This window comes from Galeopterus variegatus, unplaced genomic scaffold (genome assembly GCF_000696425.1).
Source record: "Galeopterus variegatus unplaced genomic scaffold, G_variegatus-3.0.2 Scaffold7534, whole genome shotgun sequence".
Taxonomy (NCBI): domain Eukaryota; kingdom Metazoa; phylum Chordata; class Mammalia; order Dermoptera; family Cynocephalidae; genus Galeopterus; species Galeopterus variegatus.
Window position 1 is genome coordinate 70,299 of NW_007733645.1, and position 23,215 is coordinate 93,513.

The following is a 23,215-nucleotide window of genomic DNA, read 5'->3' on the forward strand; positions in this document are numbered from 1 at the left end:
TGACTGGTAACGGGATTGCAACCCTCGGTGTCGCGCCCATACCGGGGACTGGCAATGGGATTGCAACCCTCGGTGTTGCGTCCGCACCACGCTCAGCCAGTGAGCGGGAACCGGTCTCCACATGGGATCCGAACCCTCAGCGGGAGCGCCGCCGCGCTCCCAAGCGGTGCACTCTCCGGTGCGCCACCGGGCCGGCCCCATATGTTGTTAATTTATCTTAGTACTTCATATACTATTATTAATGGTGTTATTTTTTAAATTTCAAATTTCAATTGTTCATTGTTGATATATAGGAAAGCAATTGGTTTTTGTATATTAACCTTGTATCTTATAATCTTGGTATAATTATTTATTAGTTCCAGGGGAGTTTTTTTGTTGATTCATTGCAATTTTCTGCATAAACAATCATGCCATCTGTGAATAGAGACAGTTTTATTTCTTTCCTCCCAATCTCTATATCTTTTATTTCCTTTTCTTATTTTATTGCACTTTCTAGGATTAAAAGTGTAATGTTTAATAGGAGAAATGAGAAAAGACATCTTTGCCTTATGCTGATTTTAGGGGAAAAGTGTCCAGTTTTTTACCATCAAGGATGTTGTTATCTATAGGTTTTTCCATGTCTTTTATGAAATTGAGAAAGATCCTTTTTACTTGTAGTTTGCTGAGAGTTTTTGTCAAGAATAGTTCTTGAATTTTATCATATACTTTTTCTGTGTCAAGTGCTATGATCAAATGACTTTTCCTGTTTTCTCTGTTAATAAGGTGCATTACATTGATTTATTTTCAAATGTTGAATTTGTCTTACACACCTGGAATTAATCCTATTTGATCATGGTATATAATTTCTTTTATAAACTCTTAGGTTTGACTTGCTGTCATTGTGTTGATATTTTGTGCCAATGGTCATGAAAGATATTGGTTTATGATTTTTCTTTCTTGTAATGTCTTCATATGATTTTGGTATTAGGGTAATGCTGGACTCATAGAATGAGTTAGGAAGTATTTCCCCTGCTTCTGTTTTCTGAGATTGTAGAGCATTGTTATGATATCTTTCTTAAATATTTGTTAGAAATAATTCTTAGACAACCTAGGTCTAGTGATTCCTTTCTTGGAAGGTTATTATTGATTAAATTTATTTAATAGATATAGGGTATCTGTTTCTCCTTGTGTGAGTTTTGGTAGTGTGTTTCTTTCAAGGGATTGCTATTTCATCTCAATTATCAAGTTTGTGGGCATAGAGTTGTTCATAGTATTCCCTTATTATCCTTTTAATATCTATGAGACCAGTAGTGCTGACTCCTCTTTCATTTATGATTTTGGTAATTTATGTTTTCTCTTTCTTTTTTTAAAATTAGCCAGGATAGAAGTTTATTATTTTTATTGATACTTTTAAAGAACTACTTTTTATTTCATTTACTTTTTTGATTGTGTTCCTGTTTTTAATTTTATTGATTTCTGTTCTAATTATTATTTTTTATCTTCTGCTTGCTTTGGGCTTATCTAGTCTTTTTTCTCTGGTTTCCTAAGGGGGAAGCTTAGGTTATTAATATTATATTTTTCTTCTTATCTGATATATTCATTTAATGCTATAAATTTTCCTCTAAGCATTGCTTTTCCTGCATCCTGCAGTTTTAATAGTTTTATTTTCATTTTTACTTAGTTCAAATTATTTTAAAATTTCTCTTGAGACTTCTTTTTTGGCTCATATGTTATTTAGAAGTGTGTTGTTTAACCTTCAAATATTTGAGACTTTTCCAACTATCTTTCTGTTACTGATTTCTGGTTTATTTCCATTCTGTATGATTTCTATTCTTTGTATGATTTCTATTCCTTTAAATTGGTTAAGAGTGTTCTATGGCCCAGAATATGTACTGATGAATGTTTCATCATAGCTTTAGAAAAATGTGTATTCAGCTGTTGTTTGATAGATTATTCTCTAAATATCAATTAGATTAATTTGAGTAATAGTGTTGTTCAGGTCAACGCTGTTCTTACTGATTTTCTGCCTGCTTGAACTATCTATTATTGCCACGGAAATGATGAATCTTTAAACTATAATTGTGGGTTTGTTTATGTCCCTTTTAAGTTCTAATCATTTTGCCTTGTATATGAAAGTATTTCAAAAAGTTCATGGAAAGATTTGTGCTATCTTTTGATTCTATTTTTTCATGAACTTTTTGGAGTACCTTCATATTTTGATGCATTATTGTTAGGAACACACACATTTGCTACTATTAAATCTTTTTAGAGAATTAACCCTTTTACCATTATGTAATCCTACTCTTTATCCCTGATAATTTTCCTTTTTCTGCAGTCTGCTTTGCCTGAAATTAATATAGCTACTTCACTTTATTTTGATTAACATTAGCATGGTTTATATTTCTCCATCCCTTTTCTTTTCACATATCTGAGTCTTTATATTTAAAGTGAGTTTCTTGTAGATGACATACAGTTCAGCCTTGTTTTTAAATCTACCATGACAATTTCTATCTTTTAATTGGTATATTTAGACCATTTAGATTTAAAGTGATTATTGATATATTTGGATTAATGTCAACCATGTTTATAACTATTTCATATTTATTGCTGGAGCCTTCCTTTTTGGGCAGTTCAGCCTTGTTTTTTAATCTACCATGACAATTTCTATCTTTTAATTGGTATATTTAGACCATTTAGATTTAAAGTGATTATTGATATATCTGGATTAATGTCAACCATGTTTATAACTATTTCATATTTATTGCTGGAGCCTTCCTTTTTGGCCTCCTCTGGTTTTATATAATTCCATTTTACCTACTTAAAGTATCAATTATACTTCTTTAAAATGTTTTTGAGTGGTATCCCTGCAGTATGCATTTTTAACTAATCTAAGTACTCCTCCACTAATGCTATTTCACTTTGCATGGAGTACAGGTATTTTATCATATAGTATTCCCAGTTCTTCTTTCCTGTCCCTCTTGACATAGCTGTCATTCATTTCTCTTATCTACTTGCTATATCACATTAGGGCAATGTAAGCCCCTGTTATCTTTTACCTAGACAACTGTAGTGGCTTCTTAACTTATTTTGCAGCTTTCACTCTTGCCTTTAAGTTCTCCCCCAAAGAGCCAGAGTCATCTTTTCAAAAGTATCAATCCTGCTCTGCTCAAAAGCAATTTCTTCTCATCACCCTCAGAATACAATGCAAAATCCTCCCCAGAGCCTGCACGGCCCTGTGGGACTGGCTCCGTTTGCCTTACTCCTTCCTGGCTCATAATCCTCCTGATCTGCAGCTGTCCCTTGCACCCTTTAGGCACATGTCCTTCCCATTGTCAGCATTTGTGTACTGCTCCTTCTTCCTAGAGCAAGGCTGACTGCTCTCCTTTCTTTGTTCTGGTCTCTACACCTCAAAGAAGGACTCCATGATCTAAACATCCTCACCATCTTCTTTCCACTTCGTTTTTCTTCCTGGCTGTTATTATTACCTGACGTTATATATTTATTTGTTTATCACCTATCTTCCTCACAAAAATAGGAATATTGTGAGAGTAGGGACTTTATTTTTTTTTACCCTAGAGCACTGTCTGACTTTCAGTAATTTTTGTCATGTGAATAAAATTAAAACTACAAAGTGTACAGTTTATGTGAGTGTGTGTACATTTCGCATAAGTGATACATGACATTCTTTCAAGCCCGAGGGGCTCTTTTATCCATTCTCAATCAGTTGTGGCACCGTAGAAAAATCATGATGAAGACGACTTTGAGAACTAATTTTGGCAGGGGATTAATGTCAGTTTTAGCCCATTTGTTCCATTTGGGGAAAATAGTCTATCTTAATGCATCTGATATTCAAACACTAGGATCTATTAATAATAGAAAAACAATTTTCATATACAAATGCACCAACAGGAAAATCATTTTTTTAAAAAAAATTTAGACATGGATTTGTATAATTTGGAGTTTTTAATAAGAAATGTTTTCGTTGATCGTTCAAGGAATCATCATGGGTCAATAGAGGCACTGTCCTAAAAAATAGTTTGCCCTCCAAGGATTCTAGGCCCCAGATGTAAAAACAGAAACACAGAGTGTAAACTATTTAAGCTGATTAACAATGCATGTAGGTTTGTACAAATTGTACCTGTCAGTGTTTTCTGAGGCAGCCATGTCATGGTAATTAAGATTGTGGGCTCTGCCTGGGTTCAAATCCCATCACTATGTTTCGGTTTCCTTGGCCGTAGAAAGGAATACTAATAGTCCCTAACTTATGCTGAGATTTTGAAAATTAAATGATGTGATTTAAATGAAGTGTTCAGATGAGCACCTGGCATATAGCAAGTGTTCAATAAATGTTAGCTGCTCTTACTATTATTATTGACTGTGAGCAAGACGAACTGGCCCTCAGTTAAGCAGAAGAAGAATTTATCGAAGAGATTTGAGTTAGGTAACAGATTTTATGTGAAGACTGAAGATACCAGGCTTGGAAAACAGGTGGACATCAAGAGAAGCATGGTGGCCAACACCTTTGCTGGTGTGATGCTTTGGGGATGGCCTGGCACTGCACCCATTACAGGGCAGCAGGCTGAGTTGTTCTGTGTCTTAGGGGGAAGCTTCTGTGGGTGACACCCAGGCCACCTACCTCATCCTCAGGTCTAGAGCTGTGGAAAGCAGCAATTGTCATTGTGGCTTTTGTAGTGAAAGGCGAGTCCTGACATTACCAACCAGCTCATGCACTAGGACATTTGCCAAATGTAGGAAGGCAATTGAGATACCAGGAAACCAAGAATTAACAATTTCCCATTACACCAATTAGTTAATGAAATTATACATCTCAGTAAATTTTGAACAATACCCTATAAATAACAGATCAGTTTGAAGTACGCGACCAAATGATAAAATCTCCCAGTGGTTCTCAGTTTTTCTAAGTTTCTATAGTGTTAGCTGCTTTGTAGTGATTCTGAACTCCTGGAGAATGCAAGATTCTTACTTTGGGATTTATTCAAATCCTAGTACAGTTCAGTAATGTCAATCTGTGCCTTTTTTTCATTATGTAATATAAAATGGGATATGCCTTTTCCAACTTGCTTTAGGAACCTGCTGCTACACAGAGGGTAAATCTCCCCATGGAGTAATAGAAGCATTCCGTTCGTGTGGTGGAACTTGAGGAGCGTCCCAAGGGCTGTGTGCCTCTGGAGAGATCTGGGGTCGCTGGGACTGTGCTGCCTCCCCAAGTTCAGCCGTAAAGGGCTGGATAGCAGCCTTCCCTACAAACCATTGTAATCTGGATGAGAACGCATGATCAGATGAATGAAGATGGAAATGTTCTCACGGTTAGTAGGTGAGGAGGACAGGAATTGCCACGTGGATACAGTGAACATCATGTCAGGGAATGGAGAGAGCAGGTTGAAGACAATGAGGCTCCTGAATTTGCCACTCAGAGAAGGGTGAGGTTATGGGGAGGTGAAACGGGGACCCTTCACTTACTAAAAATCAACTTTACTTATTCCCTCCCCAATTTTTCTGAATTGGGTACAAAATTTTCTTTGCTCATTACACTTTATGGGAGAGGAAAAGGAAATTCTAATAAGATCCGTGCTAATAAAATTCTAGAAGAAGAAATGGGGGATTTTTCAAATTGGCTGTTTGTTAATAGACACAAGATGAGGAAAAGGGATTTTGTTAAAACTAATGACCAAAATAATTATTGGGAACGTCTACTTCTGGCCTAGATTTACCCTCCCACCAGAAATCTAAAACAAGCAAACCACTAAAAACTGGATAAAATATATGAGACAACTGCTCTTAAACCGTGGACATCAAACAGTGTGAGACACTGTTTCTTGGGAGAGGGAAAGCAAGTGAGGTGAGCACTGTGGTTGCTCCAGCCTCCTGCCTGGAGAGGAGTTGCAGCCCCAGCAAGGAGGAGGAGCCCAGGTGCAGCTAGACATGGAAGGTGGCACCGAGTAGTGGCCCAGTGAATGGCACAGGAAAGGAAAGCTATGAGAACGGAGGAGGTGGAACCACTAGACTGGGCTGGGGTGGAAGATCGAGTATAGATGAAATGGGACCTTATAGGGTTTTCAAGGCCAACACAAGAAGAGGGGTGGAAAGAGAGCAAGGTGGTGGTGTTGGAAAGTATTGTAAAAAAGGGGCACAGGCCAAACCCTGTTCCATCAAAAAATAAAGGTTTGTGGAAGGGATTTGTGAAGATAGGATTGAAAAGTACTTTGGGGCTATTTGTGATAATTTATGAATCTTAATTTAGAGTTTGATTTTGAGTTTATCAGTGGCTTTTTAAATTTAAGATAAAACTTGTAAATCTCATTTAAAATAAGTTCTTCCCTTAATCCCAATGCAAGACACACACACACACACACACACACACACACATGCACACACACACATACATATATATACATGTATACACATACATACTAGGGTACTTCAAAAAGTTTGTGGAAAAATGGAATTAAACGATAATACGAGTCTTTCCATGAACTATTTGAAGGCCCTTAGTATAACCATAACTGCTTTAGATCATTCCGGGGAGATGGCTGACCAGAAACCCCAAGAGCACCACCTCTGATATCCCTAGAGAACTGTCAAGTGTCTTCAGCTCTTAGTTAAACCCCTCGTGCTGAAGGCTAAGGCAGTCAGGAGGCATTTAGATGGACAATAACTGAATAAAATGGATGCATAATGGAGATTAGCCAATCACCAGTTAATTGGATTGGAGGGGAGACCAAGGTAGGCAAGGTGACAAGCTGCTTCAATGATCCTGGCAAGAAGGGGTAAGGGTATGAACAAGGATGGTGGCAGTGAGCATCGAAAGGGGGCTGAAGGCGGAGACAGGTGAGGAAATGCTCAGGAGGTTGTGATGACTTTTTGGATGTGAAAGGAGGGAAGGAAAGAACGTTAAGTGGCTTTAAATAATATGTAGTTCCTCAACCTGATGTACTTAGAGGCTGTGACAGTATTAATGATAATATTCAATAATTACATGATTTCTTAATATAGCATAATATAATGCTCTTATAGAGCCTTTACAATCAATAATATTGTGGAAGACAGGCTTTGGAATCATATGGACCTCAGTTGAAATCCCTATGCTGCCCTTGGTATGACCTTGGGCATGATAGTTAATCCAACCTTCTTTCTCTATTAAATGGGGCACAATAACAATACTTACTTACCTTATAGGATGCATTCGAGTGTTTGAAGAGATGGCATTAGAATTGATGCAGGGAAGTCTCTTTGGAAAAAATTTTATTAGTTTTTATCTTTATTTAATTCTTAGCTAATCAGTACTTCTGTTTTCTTCAACATGTTGAATTGAAAAGCTTTTAGTGTATTTCTTTGTCTGGCTTTTTAATACCTCATGAATACGTGGAATTACTGAGAAACAAAAGAAAGGTGATTATGCAAATGTTTGGAATACTTAATTACACATTAAAGTAGTCGTAGGAAACTGGAAAAATAACTTTGCTGATATTATACTATTTTTTTTCCAGAAGCATAGGGTATTAAGAAGAAAAAAGATCATTTCAATAAAAAAAATTTAGAAAATAGAATGCATTAGAAGGATATAATTCAATGAATACTTTTCCTGACATACATTAATGAATACTTTTCCTGACATACAATTGTCAATCCAAAGAATTTAAAGAATGAAAAAAGGAGTGATTTAAGAAACTCTAAAGTAATTAGAAGTAGTCTTTCTAATGGACTCATTAGGACAGATCTTTTTATTTTAGGACCAGGACATAATTGTTTAAGCAGCTGCTATGTCTTCAGCCACTTCCTCCTTTCCAGGACTCAGCCTGTGGACCACCTTTCAGCTTTCCTCCCAAACCCCCAGCAGCCTTGAAGAGATTCCTTAGGGCTCACCTTCCCTAGAGAGTGCCCTGTGCACCATCTCACTCCTTTCTCTTCTCATTCCAGTTGCCTGTACTTATTGCTTAATACGTTCTAACACCTCCTAGGGTGGATTAGAATCACTCAAATCCACATTGAGTGCTACAAAGTGGAGGTTCTATACTCGGCCTCTCTAAGTCCTGACAACAATGTGATGAGGACATGAGTGTTGCCTTAAGCCAAGAAGAGGAAATTCAAACTGGTGGCATTTCACATTTATGGTGGGCTTGCTGGATGAAAAAGACTTCGGTTTCTCAATCTCTTATATAAAACCCGGAGACTGGTTAGGAAAATCCTCGAATAATTGTTACGTTGCCTTAAGCCAAGAAGAGGAAATTCAAACTGGTGGCATTTCACATTTATGGTGGGCTTGCTGGATGAAAAAGACTTTGGTTTCTCAATCTCTTATATAAAACCCGGAGACTGGTTAGGAAAATCCTCGAATAATTGTTAAGCCTAACATTTTAGAAAGGGAGTATAAAGACATTTGCTTTGATATAAGTATTGTTCCATCAGTGACACACCTTGAAAGCTAGTCAAGCATGTGCCCTTGCACACCAGTGCACGACACCTGTATTGTGCTGTTTAGTGTATTGCTCAACCATCCTCGAAAATGGCATATTCATCTAGTTTGTGTGGCATTAAAAACCCAAATTCTATTTGTTACAAATAACTTCTTGACTGTGAAGAGGCTGCCTGTTTAAATATTTGCACGGTCTAAATTAATTGTTGGCCCACCCCTCTGCTTTCCTTGAAAGCTAGTCAAGCATGTGCCCTTGCACACCAGTGCACGACACCTGTATTGTGCTGTTTAGTGTATTGCTCAACCATCCTCAAAAATGGCATATTCATCTAGTTTGTGTGGCATTACAAACCCAAATTCTATTTGTTACAAATAACTTCTTGACTGTGAAGAGGCTGCCTGTTTAAATATTTGCACGGTCTAAATTAATTGTTGGCCCACCCCTCTGCTTTATGAACTCATAGTTTGGTCTTTTCCTCTGGTAGTTAAAAGTTAGACAAAGGAAGGTGAACTTCAGTAAAATATGTATCACTTTATGTTACTGCTCTCCACCTAACTCTGGAAAATGTCTTGGGACATTTCTCTGTAGGGAGAAGAGAACGAGTTTTTAATTTTATCTTTGTATGGCAATGATCCGTGCTATGTCCCACTACTCTGTATAATTAAGGCGAGCTGTATGTTTCCTAGTGATGCAGCCTATAATCACTGGTTCTGGTATCAGTTCTCACTTAACCTAGGGTAAAATAAAAATAGAAAATGGGTCATTTTTCACCTTCTTCTACTCAATTCTAGTTAGATTTTTTAAAGCTACTATAAAATATTTGTACAGTATTTTCATCAGTAGTGTGTATCACTGCTACTTCCAAGTAGAAAAGAATTCCTTCCTCATTGAGCCATGCCCTGGAATCCTATCACATGCAGTTGGCCATGTACTATGTATAATTTTATATTCTCATTTCATTTGTATATTTTGTAGGTACTTTGGCACTTGAAAAATATAGTACATTTGGGGTAAGTTGTAGAAAATATTTATTACTGCTAACTGAATCTCCTGTTCCCTATTTGAGTGTTTGATGATTTTATGAATGGTCAACTCTCTCCTCATCTTTCCAGTTATATTTTATTGTTCCACATCCCAAACCTGTGGCCATTTTTTCTTGTGTTCAACAACCTGAATCATATATTGTGAATCAAATGGACGTGGTGGTTCAACTTCTACTTTAAGTAGTACTGCAACTAAACCACCTGAGTAGTCTACTTGTAAATTCCTCTAGGAAGGGAAATTTCATGATTTGGCTCAAATGAAACTTCCTCTCTTAGGAAAGCTTTCTTTATTTCCTCCTTCTCGAATCATTTTCTGCTTTCCATTGTGCTTTTGGTGGTTCATTCATTCATTAGTTCATCCAACGAATACTGAATAACTTTTAATCAATGTCTTTACAAGCTGAAAACATGATCTTTGTTTCCCACTCTATCTTCTGTGAATATATGTTGAATGTATCAAATAAATACTTTGATAAAATATACTTTTATAGCTGCCATCACTAGTGCTCGAATTGTTGCTAAAATTCTTCTGCTGGAAATCAGTTTGTAGTGTGACTGCTGGGACCTTTTAAAGTGGGTGGTAATACTATGATTTGTTTCATTAACCTTCTATGTACTTGTAATGAAGATAAATTACATTTATAATAGAAGCATAAACTTTATTTTTAAAGTGGTTTATTTTTAAAAGATAAAATGCTTGTATGCAGTTGTAATCAGATAACTCCTGATTTCACCCTTTTTTAGACAAGTCACTTGCTTTTTTATTTTTCCACATAGATCTGATACGAAAAGATTTTAAAACATTGCTGTAGCTTTCTGGTGAGGTCTCTTCACATTCTCAAACTCTTTCTAAAGTTGTAGAGCAGGGGAATAAATAGTATTGGAGTAATACACTGTCTAATACCAAAGAAAAATACATTTTTTTTTTTTTTACTCCAGTTTCTTCTCAGAGTATGTAAGTACCAATCGGGACTTATCCTTTCAAAGTTCTGACCTCAGAATTTCCCGAGAAATGTGAACCTAAAGGAATTCTTTGTGTCCATCTTCTTTTCATGGTTTTCATTCTAAGGCTACTGTTTCTAGGTTTTTACATTTCAAATGGAAGATCATAGAGTCATACAGTCTCAGCACTGGAAGGTCTACTGAGGTCACCTAGGGCAGATGCTTTCTGGGTAATTGAATCCCTTTGGGGACATGCCTGTAAAGTCTTCGTCTGGCCTATTCTTGGAAGCCTCCAGTTTCCTGCGGTGGCAGCTTCTATCTTTGTAGTCAGCTCTGACTATTATAGACCGCATTCCTGTATTGAACTGTAACTAACTACCTGTAGTTTCCACACACGGCTTCTATTTTGGCTTCTTGCTGTAAAGAACAAGTTGAACGCGTCTTATACAGTAGAGCCCGTCCAAGGGCGATGCTCATGTTTCCTCTAAGTCTTCCTTTTGTAGGCTAACCCCTCTTTGTTTCTCACTTGTTCTCCATGTACCCTGATTTCAGTTCTCAGCATTCTAGTTATTCTAATCTGAATAGATTTATTTTTCTTATGTATACAGCAACCAGCACCGGGTGTGATGGTTCAGGGGTGTTGTGATAAACTGACAGTAGAGTGGGATTATCATCTCCCTTAATTCAGATATTACAATCTCAGCACATCTGGCAATGAAATGGTTAAAATGCCCGCCTAAGGACAATGGCTGCTCAGGTACCACTGTTCTCATCTTTTACTTCTAGCTGTCCCTAAACTTGTCAACTTTGTATCTACATAACGGATAAAATTAAAAATCTCTGTTTAACTGAAAAGAAAACGAAACTTTATATCAGACCTGGGATTTACAAGATCCTTACAAATTAGTTCCAACATGCTTCTGTGTGAGGTGTATGCAAAGTGCTTAAAACACATGGTAAGGGCTCGATGCGTATTCATGATAATAATAATTTTTACTATTCTTATTATTAATTATTCCAAGAGTTCTGAGACATGCTTGTTTTTAATTCAATTTAATTTAATTTTTAAGATATTTATTATTTTTATTTATACATATTTATGGGGTACAGAGTTGACTATCAGTATTTGTGTACAGTCTGTGATGATCAAATCAATATTATTAGCATGTTAATCATTATAAACTGTAATTACTTTTTGTGTGGTTCTTTTCCAATTACTGTCTCTCCCTCCCCCCTCACCCCCTTTCACACCTCTAGTAACTATAGGTCTATTCTCACCTTTTGAAAGTTCAACGTTTTATTATGGTTTTTCTTTCATTCTTTGTTTCTTAGCTCTCACTTATGAGTGAGAACATGCAATATTTCTCTTTCTGTGCCTGGCTTATTTCACGTAACATGATTTTCTCCAAGCTCATCCATGTTGTTGCAAATGGCAGAATTTCATTCTTTTTTATAACTGAGTAGTATTCCATTCTGTATATATACCACATTTTCCTTATCCAGTCATTCATTGATGGACATTTAGGTTGGTTCTCTCTCTTGGCTATTGTAAATAGAGCTGTGATAAACATGGGAGTGCAGGTCTCCCTTCTACGTGATGATTTCAATTCCTTTGGGTATAAATGCAGAAGTGGGATTGCTGCATCATATGGTAGTTCAATCTGCAGTTGTTTGAGAAACCTCCATACTGTTTTCCATAATGGCTGTTCTAATTTACAATCCCACAAACAATGTAGAGCAGTTCCCTTTTCTCCACACCCTTGCCAGCATTTATTATTCGCAGTCTATTTGATACTAGCCAGTCTGACTGGGGTAAGATGATATCTCAATGTGGTTTTGATTTGAAGAGAAATGCTCACTTTAATACTGAGCAAATAGGAATGGTCAATGGCTCTTGTATTCTTTAGTGTCATTTAATATATCTAATCTAGACCTACAAGAATAAAAGTTACATAAATGTATAAAATTCACAGCCACACATTTTTTCCGAGACCCTTGACAAATTAGAACAAAATGGGAAAAAGTTCTCACACTAGTTACTCATTTTTTTACAAAGTGATAGAAGAGGTGATATGTTATAAAGAATGTTTACTTCTCATGTCTTTAATATTAAAAATAGTTGTATTTGCTTTTTACCAAAATAATTATTTCCTTCATATAAATCTAAGAACTGCTGCTGTCCAACAGATTTTGGAGAGATTAACTTTTTCAAAAATATGGAAGCTTGTGTTAATTCTTGTCTTTTCAAAATATTTGTTTTTGCTGACACATTTTAGCCCCCATCATGGCCTTTTTCAGGCTAAGATGCTGAGCTGAAACCTTAAAGAATCGCAGCAAAAACATTGGATTCCCCCCTCTCCACCCCATCCCGTAATTTAGTCAGTGAAAACCACAGCTGGGTAAACCTTTGGGGAAGTAAACTACTTTGTGGAATTGGGTCAACTCCTGAGGTGATGAGGTGCAGCTTAATAGCAGTGACAGACTTACCAAGCACCTCTGGGGTCCAGAGGCTGTGACATACATTTTGGGTAAGTCGTTCTTCTTTAGTGTCATCCATTAAGAGGACTACTTGGGTGACCAAGAATGTTTACTAAAAGCTTTTAAAAATGGCCTTTTAATTTACTTTAAAAGAATATTCATAGCAGAAGCAACCTCTGATGCTAAAACATATTTCAAGCACACCTAATTATTATAATTCTGTTCTTTTTATGCCATGTTACACACACACACAATCTCGTGATGTATCGCAGCTAGCTTGTACTGGCTCACAAAAGCCTACTGTTAAATTTTCAGGAGTTTTGTAAGTCACTTGATGTCAGACAGTTGTCTTGAAATTTTTTATGGTGGCAGTATTTACACCATGGAAGTTGGCAAGTGCTACAAATCAAAGCCTTTTTCTTTTTCTCTTGGACAGCCAGTTGTTAATCACTTATCAGCTCACCTGTGCCCCAAAGTATTTTTTAAAATAAAATAAAAGTTTATGAACTTTGAAGACAGTTTTTATATGAAAGTTTACATATGAAAATAAAATAAATTAATAGCCTTTTTCCTCTGTGTTTTCAGGGATACGGAAAGACCGAAGAGGAGGGAGAATGTTGAAACACAAGCGCCAGAGAGATGATGGGGAAGGCAGAAATGACATGGGGCCCTCTGGGGAAATGAGAGCTTCCAATTTTTGGCCAAGCCCTCTCTCGATTAAGTACACTAAGAAGAACAGCCCAGCCTTATCGCTGACAGCCGATCAGATGGTCAGTGCCTTGCTGGATGCTGAGCCCCCCATACTCTATTCTGAGTACGATCCTACCAGACCCTTCAGTGAAGCTTCAATGATGGGTTTACTGACCAACCTGGCAGACAGGGAGTTGGTTCACATGATCAACTGGGCAAAGAGGGTGCCAGGTAAGAATGCTAAGCTCAACTTTCATTTTCGGAGTCAATAACTTTTCAATAACTGGTTGCAATTGTCATGGAAGAAATAGTGGTAGAAAAAGACACAATAGCTTGTTATCTAATGGGTTTCGAGGTTACATCAGAATTTGTTAATGTTTGGTATAAATACACTGTAATTCTTCTGGAGATTAGGAAATAATATTTTAAAATAAAAATAGAGAAGACTAAAATTCTTAATGTGACATAGTTTATTTACTTTTAACCTACCTAATTCACCAAAAAGATTTGGGGTGGACACTACATGTTAAATGTACTTCATATTATATGTTCACAGTGTCAGCAATGTTTAACACTAAATGATTTACAAAAGTTTTTAATATTGAGGACTTTTTTTTTCAAAACACCTCAATTATTAGTAAACAATTTTACCTTAAAAATCCCTTCTTTTGAGATCTTTATGGACTAAAGAGATAATAGGTTTATTTACTGAATGCCAGTTATTTATCTGACCTGGTTTATCCATAGTAACTTAGGAGAAAAGGAAATATAATAGGTAAAATAATTAGGGTCTCATCCCTGAGAGAAGCTTGTAGAAAGTAACAGTGGCTGAAGTGACACTTTGGTCCTTCGGTTGATTCTCTCAGAACTGATGTTTCTGTAAAACTTGACTTTGCTCTTGTCGTTCAGGGAGAAGAACTCTAGTTATTATGGAAACAAGACTAGAAAATGACCTCCTCCATGCCCCAACATATCCATTCAGGAGCTAACGTAGATGAATCAAGGCAAGAGGAAGTTAAATCTTTTTTCTGGGCTTGTAGATCAAATGAATGATGGATTTAGATAGAGATTTTTTTGTTTGGTTTCTTTTAATAGATGAAATTAATTATTACCTATGAAGTGTGGCATGTTTTTATAAAACTCAAAATGTGGAGTTTTGTGTTTTGCATTTCAAAGGTCACTGAAATGTTATAGGTTAAGTGAACATATGTCTGACCTTAGAGTATCTTACATGTATTTGCATGTATCAACATGTAAACATGTGGTCCTTTGAATAAGGAGGCAGCAGTCCTGTGTTCCACACTTGTTAGAGGGCATGTGTTTAGGTGATTTGGATGGTGCAGACTGGCCTACATGGAAGCATGGGGATTAAAAGGCAAATTTGGGGTTTAGGGGTCAGTACAACTGACAAACAAAAACTCTCAGCCATCTTTGGAATTAATTTTATGGAGCAACTACATATTTTAGCATTCTTATGTGAAATAGGTACATTATAAATTAATATTGGAATCTAAATGTAATATGGCTATAGGTTTTTACTTATAATCTTTTTATCTGTTGTTGCCTTGTTTTTATGCTTTGGGAGAAGAAAAACAAACAAACAAAAATCTAATGGTTCTATTCACGAGAGCCAGTTCTTGATTGCTATTAAATTTTATTGTCTTGCAAGCATATATCTTCCCTCATAAAATCTTGGCAATATTAGTTCCAGAGCACTGCTAAACTCAAGTATGTATTTTTCATATTTATCAGTAGATCACTATCATGAAATTTATATAATTATAAAAATATGAAGAATATTTGAAACAACTGGAATTAAGTTCAAATACATTACTAGTGTATAAAGAATTCATGGCAATAGTCTTCTGAAATTAGGAATAAAATGGAGACAGTAATCAAGAAGGAAAATATTATGCCCGTACTTAGCCATTCCATTCATTGTTAAAACCAGAACTAAGCAAATTTATGGTAATGAGATGTGTAGCAAAACCATTCTCTAACATCATTATGTTACTTTCGAAGACCTGAATGACTCAAAAATCCTTGGGTCAGGCTATATCTTGTTACTTGATCATTTTTACAAAAAGAATTATAAAGGCAAAAATGAAATTGTGTGTGTGTGTGTGTGTGTATTGGACTGCAGCTGTTGTAAATCAAAAGCCTACTTGTCTGACCAAACAGAATAAAAATAGTTCATTGATTTGAAAAAGATGAAAAATGAAAGAACAAAAAAGTCTTCTGGAGAAACTCTGAAGATGGGGGTCCAGCTTTTCAAAAAAATTGACAAAGCCACATTTAGTAAGGCTTTTATATCTTTTATATGTCCAAATACCATCTGTCATTTAAAAAAAGAGCCCACACTGGAAATCTGATATAGACAATATTACATTTACATGGAAATAGTTTGAGAATAATAATAGTAGTAATTTTAAAGAGAGGGAATAGAAAGCATCATTATTATGAAGAATAGCAAGGAAACCAGTTCTAGAAGTACCTAGAATTAGCTATATCATGCAAAAACCTGCATGCAACATTTAGACAATCCTCAGAATGGCTAACAATATAACAGAAATTGTGAATTCACTTCACTTTGAATGATGACTTTTAATACTAATAATCAATACTTTGGGCTGTTTTAGTAGTTCTAGAAGTATTTCTGTACTAAGAATGTTGCCAGAATTTTCAGATGTGTTGATTATAAGTGGAATTTTCCTTTCTCTTAACATCTGGGGCACATTTTTTGACTTAATGTATCTTTTTACTCAGAATTAAGATGTGAAGAGCATCATGATAAAGTACATCGTACAAGTGTGATAGTCAAGTTCAGTCTATAACATACTTACGTTAGCCCTGGCTAAAGACGACACCAAGAAATTACTTTTTTCCTTTTTGCAATTTAAAAACAACAGCAGCTAAAGGAATGCTAAACACTGCCTACCCAGCTCTGACAAGAGATGCTTTTTTATAAAACGTGCTCTATATCTGCTTTTTGATACCTCGCTATAGAGAAGGCTTTTCTCTTTGCTCTAGATCTGTTAATCTTTAATAGGCGTTGTATCGTCTATCTATGGGTGGCAACTTAGTTTTAAAAGGGTTAGATTATTAAATCTGAATTTACTGTTATCTCGCACATGGTGAAACTAGTCAATAAATGTAAAATCATTTAGCCGAAGGTCAACAAGAAAAAAAAGTCTGCAAAAGTTGTAGTTTTAATTTCTCAGTCACCCTCAATTACATCATTGAGTGGTTGATTCTTAGGTTCAGTGTTAATGACGTACATCTGATTTTTTTCCAGAATTTCAAGATGCATTTCCAAATTGTCACTTTGATTTATTAAAAATTAAGCCTTTTCCAAAATTCGTCCTAATTTTAAATACCCCAAAAGCAATTTCATACTTCAGGTTTGTGCACTAGTTGTATATATTTAATGAATATTTGGAAAGATGTCTAGCCCTGGGCTTTTAATTGCCTTTTAAAGACTGAAAACTGGAAGCCTGCCAGCCTCCTGGACCTTGGCACGGATCCGGGAGGTGAAGATCAGCGCTTTCTCTGGCGCTGAAGGTGCTGGCCCAGGAAGAGGGGTGGAGGGAGTGGCAGTCGAGCTTGGTTTTCTGGGAACGTGCCAATGTACCCACTTCCTCATTCTTTTAGGGGCAGATGAGGTGACATTTCTCCTTCCCTTTTCCTGCCGAGTCCCTCTCCATTCCACGCTAGAGGAAACCCCTCTTCTGTGGGAGCACGGACTCCCCACCATTTTACTTCCAGTTCCCTCCTTGCCCAGTTTTGGCTGGAGGGATAGAAGATCCACTTTTTCTGAACATGCCTCCCACAAGCCCCAAGCTCAGGTTTCTCAGAAGTTTCTGTGTCGTCTCCGAGGGTGCGTGGCTGTCTGAGCCATGCCAGGTTCAAGGCCTCTTCTGCTCCTGTGTTCTTCAAGAATCCAGTAAAATTAGCTTTTCTGTCTCTAATACTCATCCTCATCATTCAAATTAGCAATGAACTGAGCTCAGGAAGTGCTTGAATGAGTACATGAACATACAGAAGGTGACTTTTGAAACTCCTCATTTTTAAAGAAATCTCTGAGCCCCATTAGAACTTGATTTTTCCATATGAGAACTGCTCTTTGAGGCTGTGGGCTTCCTCTTATTTTACCTCTCTTCAGAATCTACCTGCTGTCTTGACATCTCTCTGGCAGCTGCCTCAGTGAGACTCTACTTCCAACCTTTCTTTCGTGAGGGGCAGAGACATATCCAGAGGAATGCACAGACATGAGCTCTGAGGACTCTGACAGGCTTCAGTTGTCTGTCAGCAAGTGAGTTTCACTCAGTGAGGGTCATTGAAACTTAAAGTGGGTATGGACAAGAGAGCAGGGAGAGGGCACAATACCTCAATCTGGGAATTGGGAGTGTCTTTAAGGAACACATTCTATTCTAGGAGGTTCCTGTGGATTCCAGGGACTTGGCAAGGCCCCCAGTACTCCCCAACCACAATCAGACCAGAGACCCTGCTCTCAGGCTGTCATGGTATTCCAGCCTGCTTTGGCATGGCATGGTGATAAAAGGTAACATGCCGTGGAAGTATGGGTGACATCCTGGAGAGGTGACGGATGTGCATGTTTAAGGGTAAGATTTGTGGTTTGGACTTTGCAACCATGTTATAATGAGAGACTTGGGACTGGGTTAGAGTCACTTGTGCATGTATGGCAGCAACCCCTCTGGACTGTCAGTGCACAACTTTCTTTGGAGTGCTCCATTTTCAAGGCAGTCCTGCCCGGCTTCCCAGTGCTCCTGTGAAAGCTGTGGTTGAAACCCACGGAAAGCAGCTGCTTACCTGATTTTTCTTTCACATGAAACTTTGAAGCATATAGATCCTTGTTGGCCCAGATGCTATTAAGTAAAAATCCTTTTCTCATCTGGAGAGTATTTGAGAAAAATGCCCCACTTAGTCCTCTTTGCCCCACTCTCCTCCAGGTCCTGTTTCAGTGAATCTGGGTTGGGTCCCCAGAATCTGCACGTTTACCTTGAGTGCAGTGGACAGGGGGTGCTGGATGCCCCAGGCCACCCTATGGGGAGTGTTGGCCTATGGCTCTGCTACTTCCAGAGGGAATTTGAAATGGAGAATGTCAGTTTTTATTCACTGTGTATGTGCCTCAAAGATATACTACTATTGAAGTGTGTTATAGGTTGAATTGTGTCTCCCCAGAAAGATATGTTGAAGTCCTAACTCCTAGAATGTGACATTATTTGGGAATAGGATCTTTATAAAGATAATCAAGTTCAAATGAGGTCATTAGCATGAGACCTAAACCAATAAGAACAGAAGTCTTTATCAAAGGGACATTTGAACACAGAGATAGGCATGAGTACAGGGAAGAGATAGAGGGAGAGGACAGTCGCGTGACTAGGGTGGCGCATCTGCAACCCAAGGAACACCAAGGTTTGCCGGCAGGCATTGAAGCTGTAAGAGGCAATGGACTCTCCCCAGAACCTTCAGAGAGAGCACAGCCCTGAAAACACCTTGATTTTGGATTTCTAGCCTACAGAACTGTGAGATAATACTTATAAGTTGTTTTAAAAAGCCACCCAGTTTTTGATACTTTGTATAGCAGCCCCAGGAAACTACTACAAAGCATATTAAAAGTAATTTTTTTTTGCATTGTATTTTTGAAGCAAAAAAAATAAGAGGTTATTGATATAAAGACGAATGTTTGGCTCATCTAGTGGAGCTCAGCTAATCATTAACTCTTGTGTATTCCCTCTTCTGCCTGCCCAAGTGGTTCACTGAACTTCTGGCATTGAAGTTGATTTAGGACTTTAACAGCTCCCTGCATCTACCTGGTAAATATCTTGGAAAAGATTTTAACCTACAGAAGAACGTTTTCTTCTGGTTCACTGATAGTTTCTCTTCTTACCTTTACATCTTTGATCCATTTGAATTTATCCTGGGGTAAAGTGTGAGACGTTGCTACAGTGTGGATTTTGTACCCATGGCTGCTCTGTTGTTTCAGTTAAATTTATTCCACAGTCTCTTGCAGTGGTGTTTTTAAGACTTCTTTCCTTATCCTGGGGTAAAGTGTGAGACGTTGCTACAGTGTGGATTTTGTACCCATGGCTGTTCTGTTGTTTCAGTTAAATTTATTCCACAGTCTCTTGCAGTGGTGTTTTTAAGACTTCTTTCATAGTTGTTAAGAGCTTTTCAAGTAGGATGAAAGATATACCCCATTGGTCTATATGTTTGGATACTTTTCCAATTCTAAAATAAAAAAATAAAAAAATAAGTTATTTATTCTAAGTTATAAATTGTGCTTAATTTATATTAATTGAATATAAATTAAGTGTGATTAGTCTTTCCTGTGTGGATATATTTAGTAATTTTTCATTAACCTTAGAAATAAAAGACAAAAATGCATGACACTTAAGACGTCTGAATTAGACCAGTGCTGATAAGAGGTAATCAGGTTAATTAGCATTCAATTTTAATAGGATATCAAAATTGTTCCCCAAAAGAGAAAAAGAAGGATGTGGCAGGTTTCTCTCTCTCTTTGCTTATCGTTGTGGGTGTCCCCCAAATGCTTCAGCGCTCAGCCCTGAGTGCTCCTACCGCTTTTAACCAATTTGAAAAGTTAGTCCACTCAGAGCCTCAGCTGTTAACTTTTTGGCTTATGATTTCCAGATTTCTCTAGGTGCTTAACACCTAAATATTGAGTTCCCACTTTTGGCTGCCTGCAGGACAACAATGAAACCAAAGTAGCCATTTTTTTTCCCTTTTTCCCTTTCCCAGCAGACTCACTCGTTTCTCCTGATGCTCTCTATTTCTGCTGGGCTCCACCTTTCTTCCTAATTCAGCTTCAGAATTCAACTTGTGCCTGGCTTTCCTTCACCATGTCCCATCAGTTCTTCCTCTTCAACACCTCTAGATGCATATGGCTTCTCCATTCCACTGTCACTAGTCTGGTCTACATTCTACTTTTTTTCTAAGACCAAAATTACTATAGTAGCATCATCCTCACTGGTGTTTTGGTTCCAGCCTCTCCTCCCTTCAGTTTATACTATACATCACTGCCCAAATAATTTCTGTAAATCGTCATTTTAAAATGCTACACTCCCTGCATTAATTTCCTAGGGCTGTTTAACAAAGTGTCACAAACAAGGTGGCTTAAAATAAGAGAAATATATTCTCTCACTGTTCTGGAGGCTGCAAGTCTGAAACCATGGCGCCGACAGGGCTATACTCCCTCTGAAGGCTCTGTGCCCAACTCTCCCTAGCGTCTGCTGGCTGCTGGCAGTCCTTGGTGTTCCTTGGCTTGAAGTTGCATCTCTCCAACCTCTGCCACCGCCATCACATGATATCCCTGTCTGTCTGTGTCTCCATGTCCAAATATCCTTCTTCTTATAAGGACACCAATCAAATTGGAGTCATAGTTCAGTATGACTTCATCTTAACTCTATTACATCTGCAAAGACCCTATTTTCAAATAAGGTCGCATTCACAATCTCTAGGTGAAAATGAATTTTCAGAGTGACAACTGTTCATTTAAAAAGTTGGCATTGGTTCTGCCATTTGCAGCAACATGGACGAAGAGAAAATTATGTTGAGTGAAGTAAAACAGGCACAGAAAGAGAAATACTACATGTCCTCACTCGTAAGCAGGAGATAAAAAAAAATCCAAAAAACAAACAAAAAATAAAAAAAGAAAGAAATAACAGCATAATAATTCTTTGAACTTTCGAAAGGAGAGAACAGAATTGAGGCCACTAGAGGTGGGAATGGGGGAGAGGAAGGGGGTTAGTGAGAAATTGGTAAAGGGCCAGAAAAAATGATTACATTGTGTAATGTTGGATATACTAAATATCATGATTTGAGCATCGCATATTGCACACAGGTATAGATATTCAATGTTGTACCCCACAGATATGTACAATCAATTATATTTCAATAAAAACAAAAAAAACCTTCAGCATTGGGACCTTATTATCTAACTTAGTGATTGTTTTAACTGTAAATGATAGTATCCCTTAAAGCTTAAAATGCAGAACTAGATTATGCCTCAGGGCACCTAACCCTAGGTTAACCTTTTTTTAGATAGATCCTTCCTTGGGAAGGACCTTTGTAGAAAGGCTGTTCGCCAACATGCTTTCTCCCATTTTTTTGATGTCTACTTTCCAAGATGATGTGCTTAAGTCAGATAATCTCCTTGGCCCACCCTTTACCCTGCCATTCTCTCCTTCACACAATATATTAATTTTATTTTTCTTTGGTTTGAATTACTGCACCCCTCTCTCTCTCTATTCAGATTCTATGCTCATTTTCCCAAGCATAGAATAGCACCTCAATTTCTACTTCCTTTCTGAAACTTCAAACTACTTTAGCCAATACAATTTTGAATTGGATTTGCTATCACAGGACAACCAGTCCTTGGTCCACAGTTTCTTGCCACATGTATATTGAAGAACTGAGTCAACAGGGGTCTAAAACACAGACAGCTTTCCACTGTTTTCTTATATTCTTCATGGTAGATCTGTGATTCATTTATACTATGGTTGAATTTCTTCTTTAAAATGGAAAGATGAATAATTTTTGTGGGCTGGGTGTTTATTTTTGTCCAGGGACTTTTTCAAAGGAGAAGCATTTTAACAATCCGAGTTTAATTTGCTTCAGTCATGTAGTTGTTCTTTAAAAGTTGTATATCTGCAAAATGAATTTATATGAATCATGAATGAATTTAAATTCATTTAAATTTAAATTCAAATGAATCATGCTTTAATGTAGCCAGGATGTCTTTTATTTAAATAAAAACTATGACAGATACACTTGTGAAGCAAACATTCATTTGACAGGACAAATGTTCTCTTCCTTTTTATTGACACGTGATTGTTCACAAGTTGAGATTTCTTAACGTCTTGACCATTTGGACAGGCTACAGTATAGCTGTGTTCTTAGAATGGCCCTGAAACTGCACAGCTTCTGCAAGATGCACGTGGCTGACTTTCTGAGGTGACTGTGCCAGATCTTTCTGGCTTAATCTATTCTTTATCGAGATCCCTGGAATCCATTTACCCCAAACAATGGTATATTTAGACCCATTGTGAACTCTGTTTGTCCTAAGCATCAACATGGCCAGACCAGTTTTGAACTTCCCTCCATGCAATGGTGGTTACATCTTAGGAATGAAAGATGCTAGTTTTCTTTAGGGGTTGAAGACCAGAGAACTGCAAAAAGGAGGGAAAAAAATCAGTATTGGCCCTAATGAGATCTAAGAAAGTGGAGCCATAGGAAACAGTGAGAACCTGAAAAGGAATCTCCTAGCAGAATAGAATTAAAAGAAAAGAATTCACCTATTTCCTATAGAACACTCTCTATAAATAACTTTCAGGAGAAGGCTCACTAAATAGATTAGAAGTTTGTTTCATGCCACCATTATGTTATTGCTTTCTTTCATGGGAACCAGAGGGCTCTAATCAATAGCTTTGCACTGTAATCTTTATACTGACTATAAACTGAGTATTTTGGGCACAATTATTACCTTTATCTCCTCATCCTAGCCCTAGTTCTCAAATACTCACATTAAGCAGTTTTCATGCTAGTATGAAAATAAATCAAATGCCTCAAGCACGTGGTTACACATTGAAACAGAATGTTAATTCACTC

At 37.2% G+C, this 23,215-nt stretch overlaps 1 protein-coding gene across 1 annotated transcript in view; it reads left to right on the forward strand.

Moving 5' to 3' along the window:
• Positions 1–13,839, forward strand: part of LOC103607556 (estrogen receptor-like) — an 80,243-nt gene extending 66,404 nt beyond the window's left edge. Inside the window, exon 3 of the mRNA XM_008592050.1 lies at positions 13,463–13,839. Coding sequence (XP_008590272.1) covers positions 13,463–13,839 — 377 coding nt within the window. The remainder of the gene's footprint in view (positions 1–13,462) is intronic.
• The last annotated feature ends 9,376 nt before the right edge of the window (positions 13,840–23,215 follow it).